This window comes from Oratosquilla oratoria, chromosome 22, assembly GCF_046742065.1.
Source record: "Oratosquilla oratoria isolate Oo_2021 chromosome 22, ASM4674206v1, whole genome shotgun sequence".
Lineage (NCBI taxonomy): Eukaryota > Metazoa > Arthropoda > Malacostraca > Stomatopoda > Squillidae > Oratosquilla > Oratosquilla oratoria.
The window spans coordinates 9,734,508-9,753,007 of record NC_134798.1 but is presented as its reverse complement, the minus strand read 5'-3'; the positions used below and the strand labels follow the sequence as shown (position 1 = coordinate 9,753,007).

The window sequence follows — 18,500 nt, the reverse complement described above, 5'->3', positions numbered from 1 at the left end:
AAATGTTTGTGATGTATGTTATTTTCTTCAGCTGTGTTTAGTTTGTGATTGTTGTGGAGTCTGCTAATGATTGTTTACTTTTTGTTGGAAAAAGTTATACTGATAAGTATTTGTGCAAGTCCACCTGTGTCGAGTGTTTTCTTCCATGAACTTTGTGTATTCAATGAATGCGAGTAGTATGGATTGTGGTGCCAGCTTCTTATATTATGTTTTATATAGAAATTAATCCACATGTGCTCGTGATGTTCATTTGTAGTATGTTTAGAGTGTGCTTTTGTCCTGAAGTGTTCTTGGGAGTGTGTAGATTTGTCAGGGCTGCAGCTCTAATTCTTTGTGTAGTGTCTGTTGGTAAGCATGGTGCTTGCGAGGTGGACCTATGTGTAGCATGTGTTGCACTGGAACATCATCCAGCAGGCAAGCCATGTGACTATAGTACCTTAGTTGAAGCACAATGATATATTAGGTTACTTGTTTTCTTTCAACAATGAGTAGTCTTAATTTGACACACTTTGTTCAGTGGTATCTTTTCATCTTCCTCTGATACTTTGTACCAAAGAGATTCAGATGTAACTGCAAAGCCTTGGGAAGGGTCTAATTCTCACATACAAAAATCAAGACAAGGATCACAAGGTCAGTTATGACTTAAGCCTCAGTTGGCCTTCATATCCAGATATTCTAGTTAAAACTATTCACAACTCTGTACTGTCTGGGTCAAGAAAAGGCATCTAATCATCCCCTCCTCTTTATATATGGATCTCAATACTAAGGCAAATGAATCATTCTATGACCCATCTCCACTTCTTTCCATATACTGCACCCTGCTGTTTGGTCTTGCCTGAAGTTATCTCATACACTTGAATTTTCTCATCCATGAGACCTTAAAACCTGCTGACTGTCTCCTCAACCAGGGATTTGAAAGATTACTTATATACTCAGAAGTTCTACAAAGAGTCTGTTGTCATTGGCAAAACCTGGGTACATAGTCCAGTTAATGTTGATGCTAGCTCTGTATTCCAAGTCCATTCCAGTTTTGAAGGGAAGTGGTTCAAGAACTTCACCCTGGAATGCAGTGGAAAAAAAAAAAGCTGGATACACCCCCACCCTACTATACCGAGCTTTTATCGAGTACATATTCATGAGACTTGATGACTAGAGCACTCTGTTACCTCAGAATTATCTAGAAACATCAGTAAAAATTTGTTTGTCACTTGTATCACAGCATTACTTACCACATTCAATGTTTTCAACCATTGCACATAATGGCACAGCTTGGCGTCTAAGTACAGATTGAAATGAATTCCAAAATCTGTTGAAAAAATGAGAACAAACAGCCTGGTACTCACCTGTAGCCAAATCATGGTCAAATAAAAGGGAATATTTATTATTGCCTTAGCCATGTTTTTATTGAAAATTGCTACACATAATATATTTGCTATTTTCTACTGTACACAGGGGCTTGGTCAGGAGGTCATCACTGCATTTTTAGGCACAGCAAGGGGCCATGGCTGACCAGCAAGAAACGGGCTGGGAGGGGACGAGTCTGTGAATAAGAGAGAAAAAGAAGGAAGGAGGAAGATAAATGTGTTTTGGTGTTCATATTGGTGCTTATATAATAGTACTGTTGAACATATTCAGTGTGCATGTGGAACTGTAAAATGTGTACATGTACCTGTATTATGTTTATGTCAATGTAAATGTGCTTGCAAGCAAGACTTTATATTATTTTATTGTAGTGTACTAATTGAATATAAGAGACAGAGAGGAAGAAAACAAAAGGAAAATCTATTATTGTCCAAGTGACACAAGGGGTAATGAATATGAGATGATGTGATGTGATGAGCATTCCCAGAAGCAGGGTAGGGGCACTTATTTTGGTGATGTGATGGCTTGGCTTATGATGAAAATTGTGGTACTATGTAAATGACATGACTGTGATAACATTATGACAACTTTTAGATGATATGAAAAAGATGATATATGTTGGGATGCAAAGAGCAGGGGTGACATTGCAACTTCCCTTGCAATGAGGTAATGCGGTGATCAGTAGGACAAGGTACATGTCATGACCATTGTGATCATGTGCTCTGTCTGGAAACACATACTTCATGGTTATGGTCCAGATGGTCTGTGGCATGACATCAGTATCACAACAATCATCATGGTTAGGAGACAGGGTACACTAATCAATATGCTACAAGGACTTATCTCTGCTGGTATGGGATCTTTGTGGTCTGGTGGTAGAGGTAAGGACTGTGATACCCCTTATAACAACAAAACAATATCAAGGTCATATAGAAATAGGAATAGCAACAATTGGATTTCTTTGATGGTTACAGCATAATTACAATGTGCTCAATATTCTGCTGATTGTACAGTGACAGTGGTGGTGGAAGTTGAAATAATGCTAATAATGATTATGACTTTATAGTGATTATGGAGGTGCTTACAGATGTGGGAACAGTAATGGTAGCTATGGATGGGTGATTGATAACTGGTGGATTTGTGTATTGATGAATACAATGAATTTCCTGATGCCGATGGAAATAATGCAATGTTTGGAAGCAAAGGCTGAATGACAGTATGAAATGCTACATTATGACACGAATACTCATGCTATTGGTGAATGATGAAGGTCACAAGAGGGCAATGAGTAAAGAAGCAGACGTGGCCGCCATTTTGTCATTTTTGGGACTATGGGTTAAGGGTGAAGGCAGGGAGGGCATAGGGATCAACTGTTATAGACAAGAACAGGACAGGGTAGTTTGAATTTGGCTACAAACTTGGAATGGAGGGCAGGATTAATTGGAACCTTTAGAGGGATTTCTCATAGGATGAAGCTAAAAAAGGTTTATAGGGAGGGGGTTTGTGTACTGGCATTTTGAGATTGGATGGGAGGGATTAGGGTTGGATAGGGATATGGTGTTGAAAGGGGGAAGGTCAATCTACTATTAAAACCCTGCAAGCTGAAAAAATACTATCTAGCTTGATAACTGCCAGCAAAACTTGATAGACAGTCCTGAGGCTTTGACATTTGACAAAGGTTTCACAAATTGTACATGTGAGGTAATTGTAAAAATTGTGTAAAATGTCCCATGCGAGTGGAGGCGGTGTAGCCAGCAGCCCTTCGCCCACCACTGCGGCTGCTGCTCCGAGGCGTCCCTGCAACACCCGCTACCTACGCTACTCCTAATAGGTAGGGACAACCGCGCTGTGCCTCTTGTGGGCGTGGTCTACACGGGAGCAAGACATTGCTGTGTGAGCAAGGCCTCACTGGGGCGTGGCCTGTGTGTGCCATGCCACCTGGCTGTGCCGTGTTCGATTCTTGTTGGATGCTTGGGGTGGAAGGGTTGGCGATGTGCAGTAGTGGTGAGGCCGCAGGGCGGGATCATCCAACTACAACAGGTGATGATGGTGGGGACAGTTTCTCTTGGACAGATGTGTAGGCATGATGGGTTAGAACAATTTAACATAGGGAGCCTAAGAGAATGGTAAAGAGATAGATTTGGACATGACAAATAATAAATTATTCCTACATCTACGACACTTGAATAGAGCTGTACAGAATAGAGACAGGTCATGACCTCATGTCATGCATTTATGCTAACACAAACTTGTCAGAATAAGGAGATTTCACGCTTGACAGTATTCTGTTCCATGGCATACAGTGGTGAAGGCCGGGGCCAGAATAGGGTCAGAATAATACTAATGATGACAGGCAATGCTGTGTGGCACCGCTTGGCAAGGTGCCAGGAAGGAAGGGCTCGGCCCTAGGGGGCGAGGAGCGAGAGGCCTGACAGCATATTTGTACAAAAACCCAGGGATTCCTGCAGCCCCAATCCTACTGGCAAGGGCTGGCCCCTGAGTTGTGGGGGAAGGGGGCCTAGGTAGCTGGGGATGGCCCCCTTAGGTTGAGGGAGAACGTGGGGGAGGAAGGAGCATTAGGAAAAAATGAGACCACTTGCACACTGTGGAGGGCAGACTGGGAGCAGGACCGAGTAGCGCGGAGCTTTACACGTGAAGGCGCGCGCACGGTCTGGCCATGAGCAGCTGGCCAGCACAATATCTACATCTTGCTGTCTTCCCACTCTGCGTGCAGCCTCATACTCATAAGTGTTGTAGATCGGTACTTGTCGTGGTGGTGGTAGTGGTACAGGTGGTGGTGGTGTGGTGTTGCTGGGGAAGTAGAACAGTCTCTTGCCTGTTTTACCAAATGAGCCAAATTCGGGAAACATATCAAATTATATTTTGCTTCTACAATTGACATAGAAAGCACAATGAAGGACACAACAGAGTTATCATCAAAAGACCAAATAATTGTTTTGAGTTTTACTGTTCCATGAAGAATAACATCAGTCACACATTAACCACTTTGTAAAATATTCTCGACCTTATCACTTTCCATGAACCTTTGAATTAACCTCTGTGTGTAGAGTTCTCTGTCTTGTCATGTTTGTTACTTATGAGAAGTGTCTTGGTTCACTTTGAAAGCCTCACTGCCACACAATGGTGCAAGTCTTTCTTTTGATTCACTTGATTTTATTTTTCCTTATAATGAGGTCTGAACGACAGTTCCTCAGTAGGTCACTTTTTCATTGTTTTAATTATCATTTCACCAATCATCCCATCTTCACTTTACCTCAAAGACAACAACAACAACAATACTTATGCAACAGGGACTAGATACCTTGCCAAGTTCACTGCTTTTTGTTATTTTTTCTTCACCACACTGAGATGGACAGTGTTCAACACATCATAACACCACTGGTCATGGCTGCACATCGTGACCAGCAGCTCTTACACTTTGTTCATGTCCTCTTGTCGCTGCTGATGCTGTTGTCTCTTTAGTGAGTGAGAGGTCATCACAAGGGGATATATACTGTAAGTAATCATCAATCATATAATGATCACAATTATCGTCAATCGATCGGCATTCACTGCCCTTCCCCCTGCCGACGACAACACTCTCTCTCACCAACCTGATCGCCACTACCCAACTCTGGGACAAATTGATCAGGGTACAGCCTTTTTCCGGCGTCCCCTTTTGTTGCCCGAAGTGGATACAGTGCGTCGCAGGCTGTGGTTAAGCAAGGATGGGAATGAGTCCGGTCACGGCATGAAGTAGTCCGGATGGTCTGTCGGTACGTCCTTCTCAAATCTCTTGGCTTCTTCCTGCATGCTCTCCTTGATCTTGAGTATGGCTGCTGACTCATTCTGGTCCTGAAAAAAAGGTAGAGGGCTATAAACAGCATGTGCATTCAAAGTATTACAACAATCAAGACTTGGTACATGTGTCCTCTCCACATTTCAAAAAGGGACTCTGGCTTCAGTAAAAAAATAATTGTAAAAAAATAATAGTAACAATTTATAATTTTCCATTATACAAAAACCACTACTGGTCACATAAAAAGTCAAACAAAGAACAAACATCAGCAAATTAAACTGATAATTGGTTAGTGACAATAATAAACAAAGGAACCAAAGATGTAAGAAGCTTAAGCTTGCCCCTTGTCCGTTGAAAATAATGACAAAATTAATAAAAATAATAAGGGTAGCTTGATCAAATGATGTATGGTGATGTGGACAGCAGCTTAGCTTTCTGTCTTGCTATAGAGTACTGAACATGTAGTGTCAGGTGTGGCAAGTCTACAAAGATGCAGTATATTAAAAAGAAAAAAATTAAAAAAATAAAAGAAAAAAATAGAGAAACACTGAAAAGAGGCAACCAATGGTGTGCTGAGAACCAACTGAAGTGATCTTGGGGTCTACTCAGGGCTGCACAATTACCGAGTTCATGCTGATTTAGTCACATGGTCATGTTAATTAGTAGTATTATCCAAGCCACACATCAAAGCACTAGGAGGGGGTGTAGGGGGGGGGGCTTTACATGCTTGACTAGCCCCCTTCCAAGCTAAGGTGTGGCTCCTGCCTACCACTGGTCTGGTTAGGTCTCGGGTGGCAGCATCAGTGCTGTCACTACTCTACCAACCTTTCCTCACCTTATGGCTTGCTTCCTCTTTTATCATAATTTTGTTTTGTAAAAATTGTCTTAAAAACTACATCATTTTTTTACTGGAATTACAGTTGTATTTTTCACTTTAGAAAGTACTTTATTAACCCATAAACTGTTTCACTGCTCTGATGATTCACATAAGAACTGGAACAGTTGTTCTCCAGTAACTGCCCACCACTTTATATGTACTCCAACTTCAGTTAATCAGTAATGTCATCTCATGATTATACATCTTATATTTTGCATGCTAAAAATATTACAATTATATTTCATTAGCTGCCTGACAACATGTTCTACTTTTAGATCTTTGAAACTTGAGATCTTTATGAATAGGCATATTATACTTAAAGTTATTATCTTTAAAAATATAATATACCTATTTACTAAGTTCTGCAGTCTATGGGTTAATAGATTTGCTGACTACCTTAATTTCTACCAAAGCTAGTCTCTGTAGAAATGCCAATAGCATATCAAAGAACAAATAGGCCAAGATTTCCAATTACAAAGTTTTCCTTTACTTTAGCGACTGAAATTTTGGGACCATGGTTAGTTCTAAAACTTAAAATCTGAAGAAAACCCAACTAAAATAAAATAAATGGAAATAAGATAAAAGGGCAAACACTCTACGGTGATCATGCACAAATAATCAAATTTAGCAAAAACAAGGTTTCTTAAATAGGCTATTCAGGTAATTGATGTATACTTATGCTTTTGCATAAAAGCAGGATTATGTATGCTTCGGTGTGCGCATATGTAATTGTAAGTTAGGACTTGTGTAACTAGCATGTTGAAAAATAAAATTAATCAGGAAATTATCACTTCAATCTGATTAGTCTTATCCAACAGGTATAGCAACTCTGTATGATTATACATTTACGCACTCAGAAATCCTTTATAACAATACTAGTGTGTATTGACATTTATAATTACTTCCATAAACTTTTCATATTTACCGTTTCCTAAGTCTATGTATAATTAATGTGCACATAAGTTCTTAGCGTGTACAAAAAAGGAAATCTTGTGTACAAATTCAGCTGATATGCTACCTTTCTACCTGGCTTTTGAGAATAATTACACATTTTGATAAACATTACAAGCCACTCAAAATGTACATTCTTCAGTATGCAATATTGAAAACTGCAAATATACTGAATATGTCTGACCTCTGATTTTAAGTTTCGTTCCATTTTGTCAAACAAGACACTAATAAATCACGAACATGAAACCCAAATACCATCTTGAGTTTCTTGAATGTTTGCACAATGGCAGTAGTATTGTCACTAATGCTGCTTAATTGGTATGTTATGAATAATTTAGAAAATTAAACAAAAATCTTACTGCTGGCTTCCTAAGCTTGCAATATGGCACTAGTACTGCCAATAATGCTACATGGTCAACAAGTGTTCCACAAGGTCCTGTCCTTCTATCTATCCTATTCTTCTTATTAGCTTCATGAGTAATATTGTGTACTTCACAGATTTTATTGTGGCAAATGCCATGCACTTTTAATATACTGAGATATGGATCCAGAACTAAAGAGTATCTCAAACTGAATGACACCACCATTCAGGTTATGACCTATCACTGCTATATAAAAATAATTTAGCATCTGATACAACAAAATATTAAGGAGTCATGAGCATGGAACACCAGAAGCCTCTATGTCTACTCTGCAAGACACATATTAGAAGACAAAAATCAATACAGTTGTACTAAAATACTGAGGGGATTCACAGTTTGTTCCAAAATAATACTAACTATTTATCCCATGCTCATGACTAACCTCATTACATCCATATTTCCTTTCCCCCTACTAATACACATTTGTAATGTTCTCATAAATCATGTTCCCTTTGCAGTAATCTTAGTAATATTACTGACCAGCTTGAAAAAAATACAAACACACGTATACTAATGGGCTCTTTCCTTCAGGTGGGTGACCAAGTCATAGTATACACCCACCCTATACCCATCCCACACTTGTACAAAAACACATTTGTTATCCCTCCCATCTTTGAATCATTTTAATCGATCATCTGTGGAACCAGAAAATCTGGACATATTTTCACAAAACAATGGGGCACCAAAAAGCATAAATAAATTGCAAGTCTGATATGGAAATTGGACAAAGAAATCCAAAAGATATTAGAGAGTATACCCCCCCATAACTTTTATTTTGATACCAACAAAGTAAGGTTACTAGACTTGGAAAAGGAACATCCTCATCCCTTTCACTCTCATATGATAGCATCCACACTTCATACACAATTAAAACCCAGTTAACAGCCCTCTCATCTCACAACCATGTGGATGAAGGGTCATGCCTATCATAAGGATGCTTCAATGCCTCTAAATTTCTATCCACACTTCATACTATCTATATACCAATGGCTTTTTCCCTTTTATAAGGGAAGTAGCCATGTCAAAAAGCAAGAACCCACTCCCATCCACCACCCTTTCATCTTAGCACCTCATGGATAACGGGTCATCCCTGAATCCCGCCCACTGCCCTGGGTCAGAAGCAATGCAGCAAGATGCAGCACATCCACAGTAAGTCCACTTAATCAGCAACCTCCTCTCTCTCCCTTCATGCAGAAAAGAGAAAATGGGGAGAAATCTGTACCATATGCCTTCTCCAGACTTTCAAAATACATGCATATCTGCTTCCCTTTCTCAGATGTCTAATAGAGAATATCTGATCTACACATCTGTTCTGTGAAATATACTCTTCCTCTCCTATCTTCTCTTTGTTTCTCTAATTATCCTTTACTCTGTACTATAATTGCCACACACCATAAGCTTCAGTTTTAAGTCAACAGAATGGTTGGGTTCCAATGATTCAGTTAAATTTCTTCAAAGGTTGGAGGATTTGGTTAGTGTAACTTTTGCTTTAAGCTAAGGTTCCACAACCCAAATCCTCCAACCTTGGATGAAATCTAACTGAATCATTGGGATCCAACAATTCCATTGACTATGTAATAGTAGCTTTACCAGTGATGCTCTAATAAAACCTTCATTCACGAGTGCCAAACAGCTGGAAACAATTCACTACTGATGAATGATCCTTTAACCCCATACAAAGCTATAAATATCATACTAGCATGTCATCACAAGTGGAATAAAAACAATATTAAAATCCTCAAATGGTGAGCAAAAATTCAAGGGGTTTTTAGTCATTTTGATATAGTGAAAACAATAATCTAATACCTAAGACCAAGTTTTGGATATGATGCAGTTGTGTGGAGTATCCACAAAAAGGAAGACATAAGCTGGAAAAAACACTGTGGTCACCACCAGGAGAGCATGGTTACAAGGATTGTCAGATGCAAAAAGAGACTAGATACAGGGTATAATGATGGACCAAAGATGGGAGAGGGGTGATTGGATCACCCTATACAGGTAACCACCAAATGAAATTGTCAACAAATACAACTGTGAAGTTATCAGCCTGTAAAAATGAAGGCTCCAGTTCCAAGTTGCAGAAGAAAGGATATAAAGAATGTCAGGAATTTGACATTCAAACCAGTAAGCAGATGCAATGGCCTGCCCAAAAAAAGAAACTAACCCCCCCCCAAAAAAAAAATATATATATATATATATGAGTACCTCCTTTCCTATACAATTTGGTAAATAAACATAGTTTGAGAATTTTCATATAATTGTGAAACACAAAAGATTTAAAAAATTTGAAACCTAATGTAATCTTGGTGAGAATTTTATGAGAATATATGCTACACCTTTTCAAGAGCTAACACCTTCACACTGATGGATAGATAAAGCGGTACAGGAGCTATGTTGACTAGATGAAAATCTCTCCGGGGTTACCCATACAGAACAGGTCTTTTGACTACATGGTCAACAAAAACCTGTAAATCACTAGACAGTAAACAAAAGACAGAAATAAATTTGCTGAGGCAAGTGTTCACCATGTACATGTTAAAAAAGTTGTGTCTTTGGGATCGTCCTTTCTATTCCTGATTACTGATTACCTAAGGGCAACAGACTGATTGTTACTTGGAAGGGATCTTCTTTCTACATACCAGTAATTATTTGGTTCACAATGCTTGTTGGATATTCATATCCTCTTCTGACTTGTCTAGTTGCACCTTAAATCATCAATGTTGAATTTCATTGAGCACTTTTAACTCTAGGCATGATAATGTGTATAATATATATATATATATTCTCTTTTTTTTATCTTCTTGTAATGCAGTGCTGGTGTTTACATTCCACATTTGATGACTCTTCTATTCAATCACACACACACACCTCCAATTCCCAATGTAACCACTCCTTCACTCCCAGTCTCTTTTCACTCCCAATGCACTACCTACCCTACTCCCAAATTCAAATTCACTTTTCCCTTTCAGTTTAGTTTCACTCAATGCTCATCCATCTTTCTTCTCATATACAACTTACAGAGAAGAACTCCTAACCCCCTCTCTATTCTACTCAGTTGCCTTCTATAACATTTATAGGATATTGAACAGGAGACTTTGGGAGTGGTTTAGGAGAGATTCAAGGAGGCAGTACAAAGGAAATTCAGCAAAAGTAAAGAAGTGGTCCAGCATTTTTCTGTGAGTAGAGATTTGTTTCTGACAAAAATAAATGCTGTGGCTATTCCACTAAGGATGTCCCTACAATCCCTATAATAGTGACTACATATAACTATGTACTAAATGTCTTGGTACACAGTATTGTAATTACGACAGAGAACACTTGAAAAATGCAAGTCCTGCAGGCTAATTCTTGAATATCTATTTATGACTCCTTTAACATATTCGTAAATCTACCAAACTACTATAAAATACATTCATAGCAATAAAATTCTGTACTATAAATAGCTATCAAATATGGAAAGCACTGCACTATTATCATTACTACTGCTACTTCTATTACTACTACTGTCACTATGTGTAACTGAATAGTAACACTGTCAGGTACAATCAACCATACAAATGATGCAATCATGACCACTTTTTAAGTCGTCAAAATTTGTCTAAAAGTATTACTTGGCAACTGTGCACTCCCTTTAGGATAACACTTGATGACCATAAATTCCAATCACAGCTGTGTTATCTGGAGGTCAACCATCAAATTAAATAATACTAAGTCTTTTGAAGCTAAGCAACTCATCGTCTTTGCAACACTCAATTCTTAACATTAATGTGCAATAATTCCTAGTATGTTCAGATAAAAACCTCCATTTATAGAACACAATGAAGTTAACCAAATTCTGAATTAAGTACTCGCACAGATATTTTCTAGATGGTAGAGTGGGAAAGAGTATAGGGGGAGGGAAAAACAAGATAAGGTGGATAGGGTGGAAGGGAGGGTAATTCCGCAGTTGTCGGATGCAGGGATGACCCCTCATCCATAAGGAGCCAAGACAGAAGTGGAGGGAAGTGAAATGGTTGGGAATAGTTATGTGCATCTGACTTAGCTACCCTTACAATGGGGAAAAAGCTCTAGCTATATAGATAGCTATACATACATACATATACCAACAGCTTTTCCCCCCTTACAATGGAGGTAGCCAAAAAACAAAGGCATAAAATCCACTCCCACCCACCCCACATACACCACTCTCATTCACCCTCCTCCCTCCCTCTTATCTTGGTTTTACATTATATAGATTGTAAAAACTTAATGTATAATAAAACTTGATTAACAAAATACTTGGAAAAATTAAGCATTTTGATAGGTGAAAATCAGAGTACTGAACTAGCAAGAGGAGTACTCATAGGATCTCTACAGATGAATTCATTCCATGGCAGTTTGGATTCATATAAAATCTTCTTTATTATCATCTGCCATCCATTTAGCCATTAACCACAAATAAGGTGGGTAGGCAAAAGAGAGGAACATTCTTCTCCTTCTCATTCCTTTCTGCTTACATTATACTAAGACATTATATTTCTTCCCAAACAATATTGCCATTTTATCATCTGTATAATCCCTTCACAGCACAGGCCATCATCTATCTATACATTCTTCTCAAACTTCCTTTCAATTACACACATTTATGCTTGCAGACACCCTGACCATGTGCTCTTATAACCTCATTCACCCTATCCATCTTTTCCCTGATCTACCCCTTGCTTTCACTGCCTCCTCCTGAGATTTGTCCTCATTTTTTACTTCCCTTCACCTTTACTTTTTACTTTACTTTTATTGTCTTCCTCACTTTTACAATTATTATATTTCAAATGTAAAGTATATTTTTTTTCTCCCAATCTTACCTCTATATCTATCCACTCATTTTTCTTTTGCCTTTCTTCCATTTATGCACTTTGCAAGAGTTTGTTCATAAAAGGTTGCCATTCTCCTTCAATGCTATATTTTCTCCACCTTTCCTTTCTTTCCTTTTTTAAGTCTATTCATCACTCTTGTCTCCTCCTCTTCCTCTTTTAGTTCTCTCTCCCTCATCACCCTTTTCTTCTTTCTTTCCTTTTTCATTATCCACCTCATACATTATACACACAAATCTACACTCTTCACCAATAATATATGCCCATTTTTGACTGGTTACCTTGCTCCAAAAACCAAAGAACTAATTTCCTCTAACTTATATAATGCAAAACTAACATAAGGATACATATATATATACCAAAGGCTTTTTCCCCCTTACAAGGGAGGTAGAAAAAAAAAGGACATAGAAACCATTCCCACCCATTCCATCCCTAATACACTCCACTCCCCTCCACCCTCTCTCTTATCTTGGCACCTCCTGGATGACGGATCATCCCTGAGTCTTGTCCACTGCCCTGGGTCAGAAGCAGTGTCGCAAGACACAGCACATCCACAGCAAGGCAGCTTCATAAAATCGGCGACCCCCCCTTCTCCGTCCCCCATGCAGAAAATGAGAAGACGGGGAGAAGTCCCTTTGGGCTCCGTCAAATTTTGCTCACACATACTACCTCACCCCCTATCCCCCACCAATCCCACCTCATGCATCACAACCTCATCCATATACAACCATTCTCCATTCACCCCTGTCTTCTGTCCTCTCCAATCCTTCCTCCACAGACATTCCCCTCTTCCCCAAAGCCCCTTTTACCCCATCCATCCATCTCATCCTTGGTTGCCCCCCTCATGTTCACTACCCCCACTTCTGCCTTCCACATTTCTTTTACTAGTCTTTCTTCACTCATTCTTTCCGTGTCCAATCCATCCCAACACACCTTTCATCCACTATATCTCCCAACTCCCTTACCACCCCCGTTCTTCTCCTCACCTCGTTTCTCACTCTATCCAGCCTAGTTACCCATCATATTTCTCAGACACCTCATCTTAAACACATTCAAACTCCTCTCTTCCTTTCTTATGTTCCATGTTTCTGCCCCATACAGTGCTGTCAGCACAATCACTCCTTCATACAGTGTCCTCTTAGCATCCCTTCCCAAATGTCTTTCTCATTACACTTTTTCATCCAACAAGGCACTTACTCTCTTCTCTCAATCTACATTCTACCTCCACCTCCACTCCTCCCTTTCCTGCCACATTCGCACCCAAGTATCTAAAACTATCCACTTCCTCCAGTCTCTCTCCCTTAATGCTCACTTCCAGTCTGCTGCCACTTTCACCTTTCTTTATACCTACCTATACTTCAAATATTCTTATGCTATATCTCTTCATTTTCTGACATCTCTCCCCTCATGTATCCTTCCCTGCATTTCTCCCTGGCATGCACCACCACATCTGCTTCTTCACCATTCTCCTGGGATGCATCAAAAACTGCATTTCCACCTAACTTCTTTTAAGTTTTTCACACCCTTCCCTTCCTTCCATGCCTATTTTGTACTTTTTTGCTCATCCATTTCCATTCCCTTCATATATTCATACCATCTAGTTCTAGTTCCTTTACCACCCTCTACATTATTTACTTTGTCTCATATCTATCCACCATCCTGACAACACTTAACATGGCTAATTTCTACTGCTATTACCACATTCCAACAAGCTACTTTGCAATGTGGGTTTCCTCTCTTAACCATCTCCACAAATGACAATATTTTAGTCTCTACCAGATTTTCTTTAGTGTCCATCTGCCTTTCTAGCATCCAGCATTCTATGCTCCATTCCTCAACCTCTTTCAAGATGCTGTTTGATCCTCCTCATCATTCCCATTTTCATCATCTTACTCTTGTTGAATTTTGCAACCAGTTTCCTCCTTTCACAAATCTCTCAGTTTAAGAGGCCTTTTTCATTATCTCTCACCAGCACCACATCATCTGGACTGTTGTGTGTGGTATTGGTGTAAGACTGTTTCCATGTCACTGGCTGAAAGTAGTAGCATTCACCAGCTGTCAACTCTCCACATGTACAAGGTGTAAGAAATACAGTTAAGTTGAGAGTGAGAGATCTTGGGTCCAGTCCAGAAATTGCATGTCATCACCTCAGGGCTGCATCTCCTGATGGAGGTAAGGGGGCTAACACAAGTAAAAACTAATCAATGATCCCTCCCTATTTGTTACTTGTGTATTACATTTTCAACCAACTCACAGTCCTGGATCTTTCTTGCAGGAGCCCCCAAAATTTACAGCCCCTTATGGAACTGTTACCAGCTTTCAGTTGGTATGCCTTTCCAGTTTTCAATCTAATTTTTTTTCCTTTATTCATAATTTTTCTAGTGTCCATGCCAGTCATCTGAGGCACCTCATCATTTTTTTTTTTTTTTTTTTTTTTTTAAATCCAAAGGAACATCTGAAACTAAAATGATCAATGTCAAATGTTCGAAACCAAAGAACATAAAAAATTGGACATTCCTGCTTGCGTGTGGACCCTGAACAGCCTACCTTATTTTCATTGCCACAATGACTTCTTTTTCTATATCAAATGCCACAAATGGACACGCATGAAGGCACCTTATTTCTTTTAACCAAGCATACATAACAAGTGTTTCAACACACACACACACACACACACACACACACGAGGGTATCACCAACAACAAAACACAATGCTCTCCTTTTACACACCATTTCATTTCAAACTATTCACATTCATATCCAATATTCACTCTTTTCTTTTTTCTCAACACTGCAGACATTTAAAAATCCACACAAAAGCAGAATGTACACACCTCCATGAAAAAAAGCACACACAATTTTTCAAATATTTTGTACAATTCCCACACATAGGACAAAGCATAAGGACATTTCCCTACATGAGACAGCAGCTAAGAATGTACCGAGTCAAGAAAACACCACTTAAAAACAAACATATTGCGACACAATCATTTCGGTCCTGATGGAAAGTGCACCTGGTGGAAATGAAGTAAACTGTACTTAAAACTAAGTATTATGGTGCCATGAACAAGTTCAATTTAATCCTGCATCTATTTTTGTCAATGAAATACTTTTACTTGCACTCCATATTTTGACAATAAATACATACATATACCAAAGATCTCATCCCCTTGTTAGGGAGGTAGCCATACAAGGCATACAGCCATCCCACAACCATTTGCTTTCCCTTTTATCTTAGCTCCTTGTGGGTGAAAACTGATATAATTAAGAGCACAATAATAACTGAACTTATCTTAACTTCCTGATTAATCTTTTACATACCTCTGAATAGCTAATATTAATAAAAAATATATAATCTCTTATATACTTCCAGTGGTTTCATGTATGCATGTTTGTTTGTATGTGTATGTAAAGTTTGTATATCTTATTCACTGCATCCCATCTCTTTAATCTGGTCACTAACTGCTTTGAACCTTCAAGTGTGCTCAGTGCTGTATTTCATTCTAGACTTGACCCTGCCTGCTATCACATGTTCTTATGCTGTGTGTAGTCATCTGTATCTACCTAGTTGTATTATACAAGAAGGGAGCTATGCTCGTGGTGACCCGTCTGTATCTTTCAGTATAAGGTTTTTACTTAAAATCTTGAATAGTGTGGTAACATGTGTTTGTTATTTCCCCTTTCCATTTCCTGGCTTTATAACAGTCACCCAACAACCCTCTATTAATTTTCCTTTTTTTTTTTTTTCTTTGCTATTCATTTATGCTTCTGTAGTCAGCATATCTCTTCTTTAAATCTCTCACAGCTTGGGCCTCTATTATTTTGGGTGGCAATTTATTCCACCTTTCTACTGTTCTACTTGGGAAGTTGTACTTATTCCTTCCCTTACACCTGTAATTTGCCTATGCCTTCTTTTTCTAAAAATGTCTTTGCAGATCCTTTTTTGTGTGTGAATTGTTTCTCCTTGATGTATGAACTGATCCCATCTCTATCTTCTAGTATTATTACATTTAGTTTCTTTGTTCTTAAGAAATTAAGGACGTTGATGACAGAATTTGGGAAGGTGTGCAAAAGAAGGAAGTTGAAGATAAATGTGGGTAAAAGTAAGGTGATAAGATGTACAAGGGGAGATGGCAGCAAATTGAAAGCGAGTATAAGGGAGAGAGACTGGAGGAATTGCATAGCTTTAAATACTTGGCAGCAAATGTGGTGGGAAAAGGAGGAGTAGAGGTAGAATGAAGATTGAGAGAAGCAAGTAAATGTCTTGGGGAATTAAAAAGTGTAATGAGAAATAGACATTTGGGAATGAATACAAAGAGGAGACTATGAAAGAGTGATTGTGCTGACAGCACTGTATGCAGTAGAAACATGGAACATAAGTGAGGATGAGTTTAAATGTGTTTGAAATGAAATGCCTGAGAAGTATGGTTGGGGTTATTAAGTTGGATAGAGTGAGAAATGAGGAGGTAAGGATGAGAGAGGGGGTGGAAAGGAAGTTGGGAGATAGGGTTGATGAAAGAGTATTAGGATGGTTTAGACACATGGAAAGAATGAGTGGAGAAGATTAGTAAAAAGGGTATGGAAGGCAGAGGTGGAAGGAGTGAACATGATGGGGCAACCAAGGATGAGATGGATGGATGGGTAAAAGGGGCATTGGGAAAGAGGGGAATGTCTGTTGAGGAAGGAAGGGAGAAGACAGGGATGAGTGGAGAATAGTGTATGTATAATGTTGTGATGGATGGAAAGGAGTGGGTTGGGGTGAGGGAGTATATGTGAATGATATTTTGACAGCCTGAAGGGATTTCTCCCCATCTCATTTCCTGCATGACAGGATAGGGGGGGGGGGTGTCATGTGGATGTGCTGTGTCTTGCTACATTGCTTCTGACCCAGGGCAGTGGGTGAGATGCAGGGATGACCCGTCATCCAAGGAGCCAAGAAAAGACGGAGGGAGTGGAGTATATGGGGATGAAATGGGTGGGAGTGGATTTATGCCTTTGACCTTGGCTACCTCCCTTGTAAGGGATAAAAAGCCGTTGGTATATGTATGTTCTTCATTCTGTCCTTATCAGTCATGGGACCAATGATGGAAGCTTGCATGAGGTAGTGCTACAAGGGTGGCATTGATGACAATCATCTCCCTGATGTTCATTTTCTCTGTATATCAATATCTTCACCTCTGTATGGAGGTACATGGCAACCTGTCTCCAGATCAGACAGGAGATATATCTCTATTAATTTTGATAACCATTCCTCCACTTTCTATGACACAAGGAGAGCTGACAATAAACATTTGCTCCCCTCCTCCTCCTCCTCCTCCCACCAACTTATGACACAAAAACTGACTCACACTAATACAACACAAGACACCAGGCCAATGTCTCTTACTGACAAGAGCAAGATCTGTAGGAGGCACCACTACTAACCACTGTGGGACAGTAGGTTTCCAGTCAGTGAAAATTGAGGCTACAATTTGCATTAATATGTCATGAATGAAATGAACAGATGGGTGGAACAGGGCTTTGGATGCATACTGAATGTCTCAAGTATGGAAGAGTGAAAAAGATACAAGTGACTGGATGAAAAGATTATGCAACCTGAAGAGATATTCTCTTTTCTCTCATAAATTGTTTTGAGAGGGTTACCACTGATAAAGAAATGGGGGTAAACTAGCTCTGGCTATTGGGCCCTGCTGAAGAAATGCTGTATCTCACTAAATTGCCCTTGACCTACACATTGTAGCAGGAGACAAGGATGATCCTTTGTCAATGACGTGTTGAGATAGTGGGAGCATTTAAAGTGTTTTGTGTATGAAAAGGGAATGTGCCACCCCCTTTATAAAAGGAAGGCCTTTGGTGTGTGAATGTGTGTGTGTATGTATGTGTGGTGTGTGTGTGTTTACACAACTACAGTATACAGGAAAGAAGCAATGCTCATGGGGTCTTGTCTCTTACTCTCCTAGTATCATAACAAGCTTCAAATCCAAGTACGGTTCCAACTTTGGCTCTATCTTTATTCTCCAACTGTACATACAACCAAAGGCTTTCCCCCTTACAAGGGAGGCAGCCAAAAAACAAAGGCATAAAATCCACTCCCACCCATTCCATCCCCACATACGCCACTCCCATCCACCCCCTCCCTCCCTCTTATCTTGGCTCCTCCTGGATGACAGATCATCCCTGCATTTCATCCACTGCCCCGAGTTAATGCAGTATCTCAAGACACAGCACATCCACAGCAA

General features: G+C 39.4%; 1 protein-coding gene across 18 annotated transcripts in view; it reads right to left on the bottom strand.

The window, feature by feature from the left end:
* Positions 1-1,360: 1,360 nt before the first annotated feature.
* Ssdp (Sequence-specific single-stranded DNA-binding protein) overlaps positions 1,361-18,500 on the bottom strand; it is a 575,744-nt gene continuing 558,604 nt past the window's right edge. For 16 of the 18 annotated variants that reach the window (XM_076205606.1, XM_076205607.1, XM_076205595.1 and 13 more), the window contains one exon: positions 1,362-5,217. In XM_076205606.1, coding sequence (XP_076061721.1) covers positions 5,107-5,217 — 111 coding nt within the window. In that variant the 3' untranslated portion in view covers positions 1,362-5,106. Of the gene's footprint in view, positions 5,218-18,500 lie in introns of all 18 variants that reach the window. The other 2 variants (XM_076205593.1, XM_076205599.1) reach the window with 1 other exon arrangement.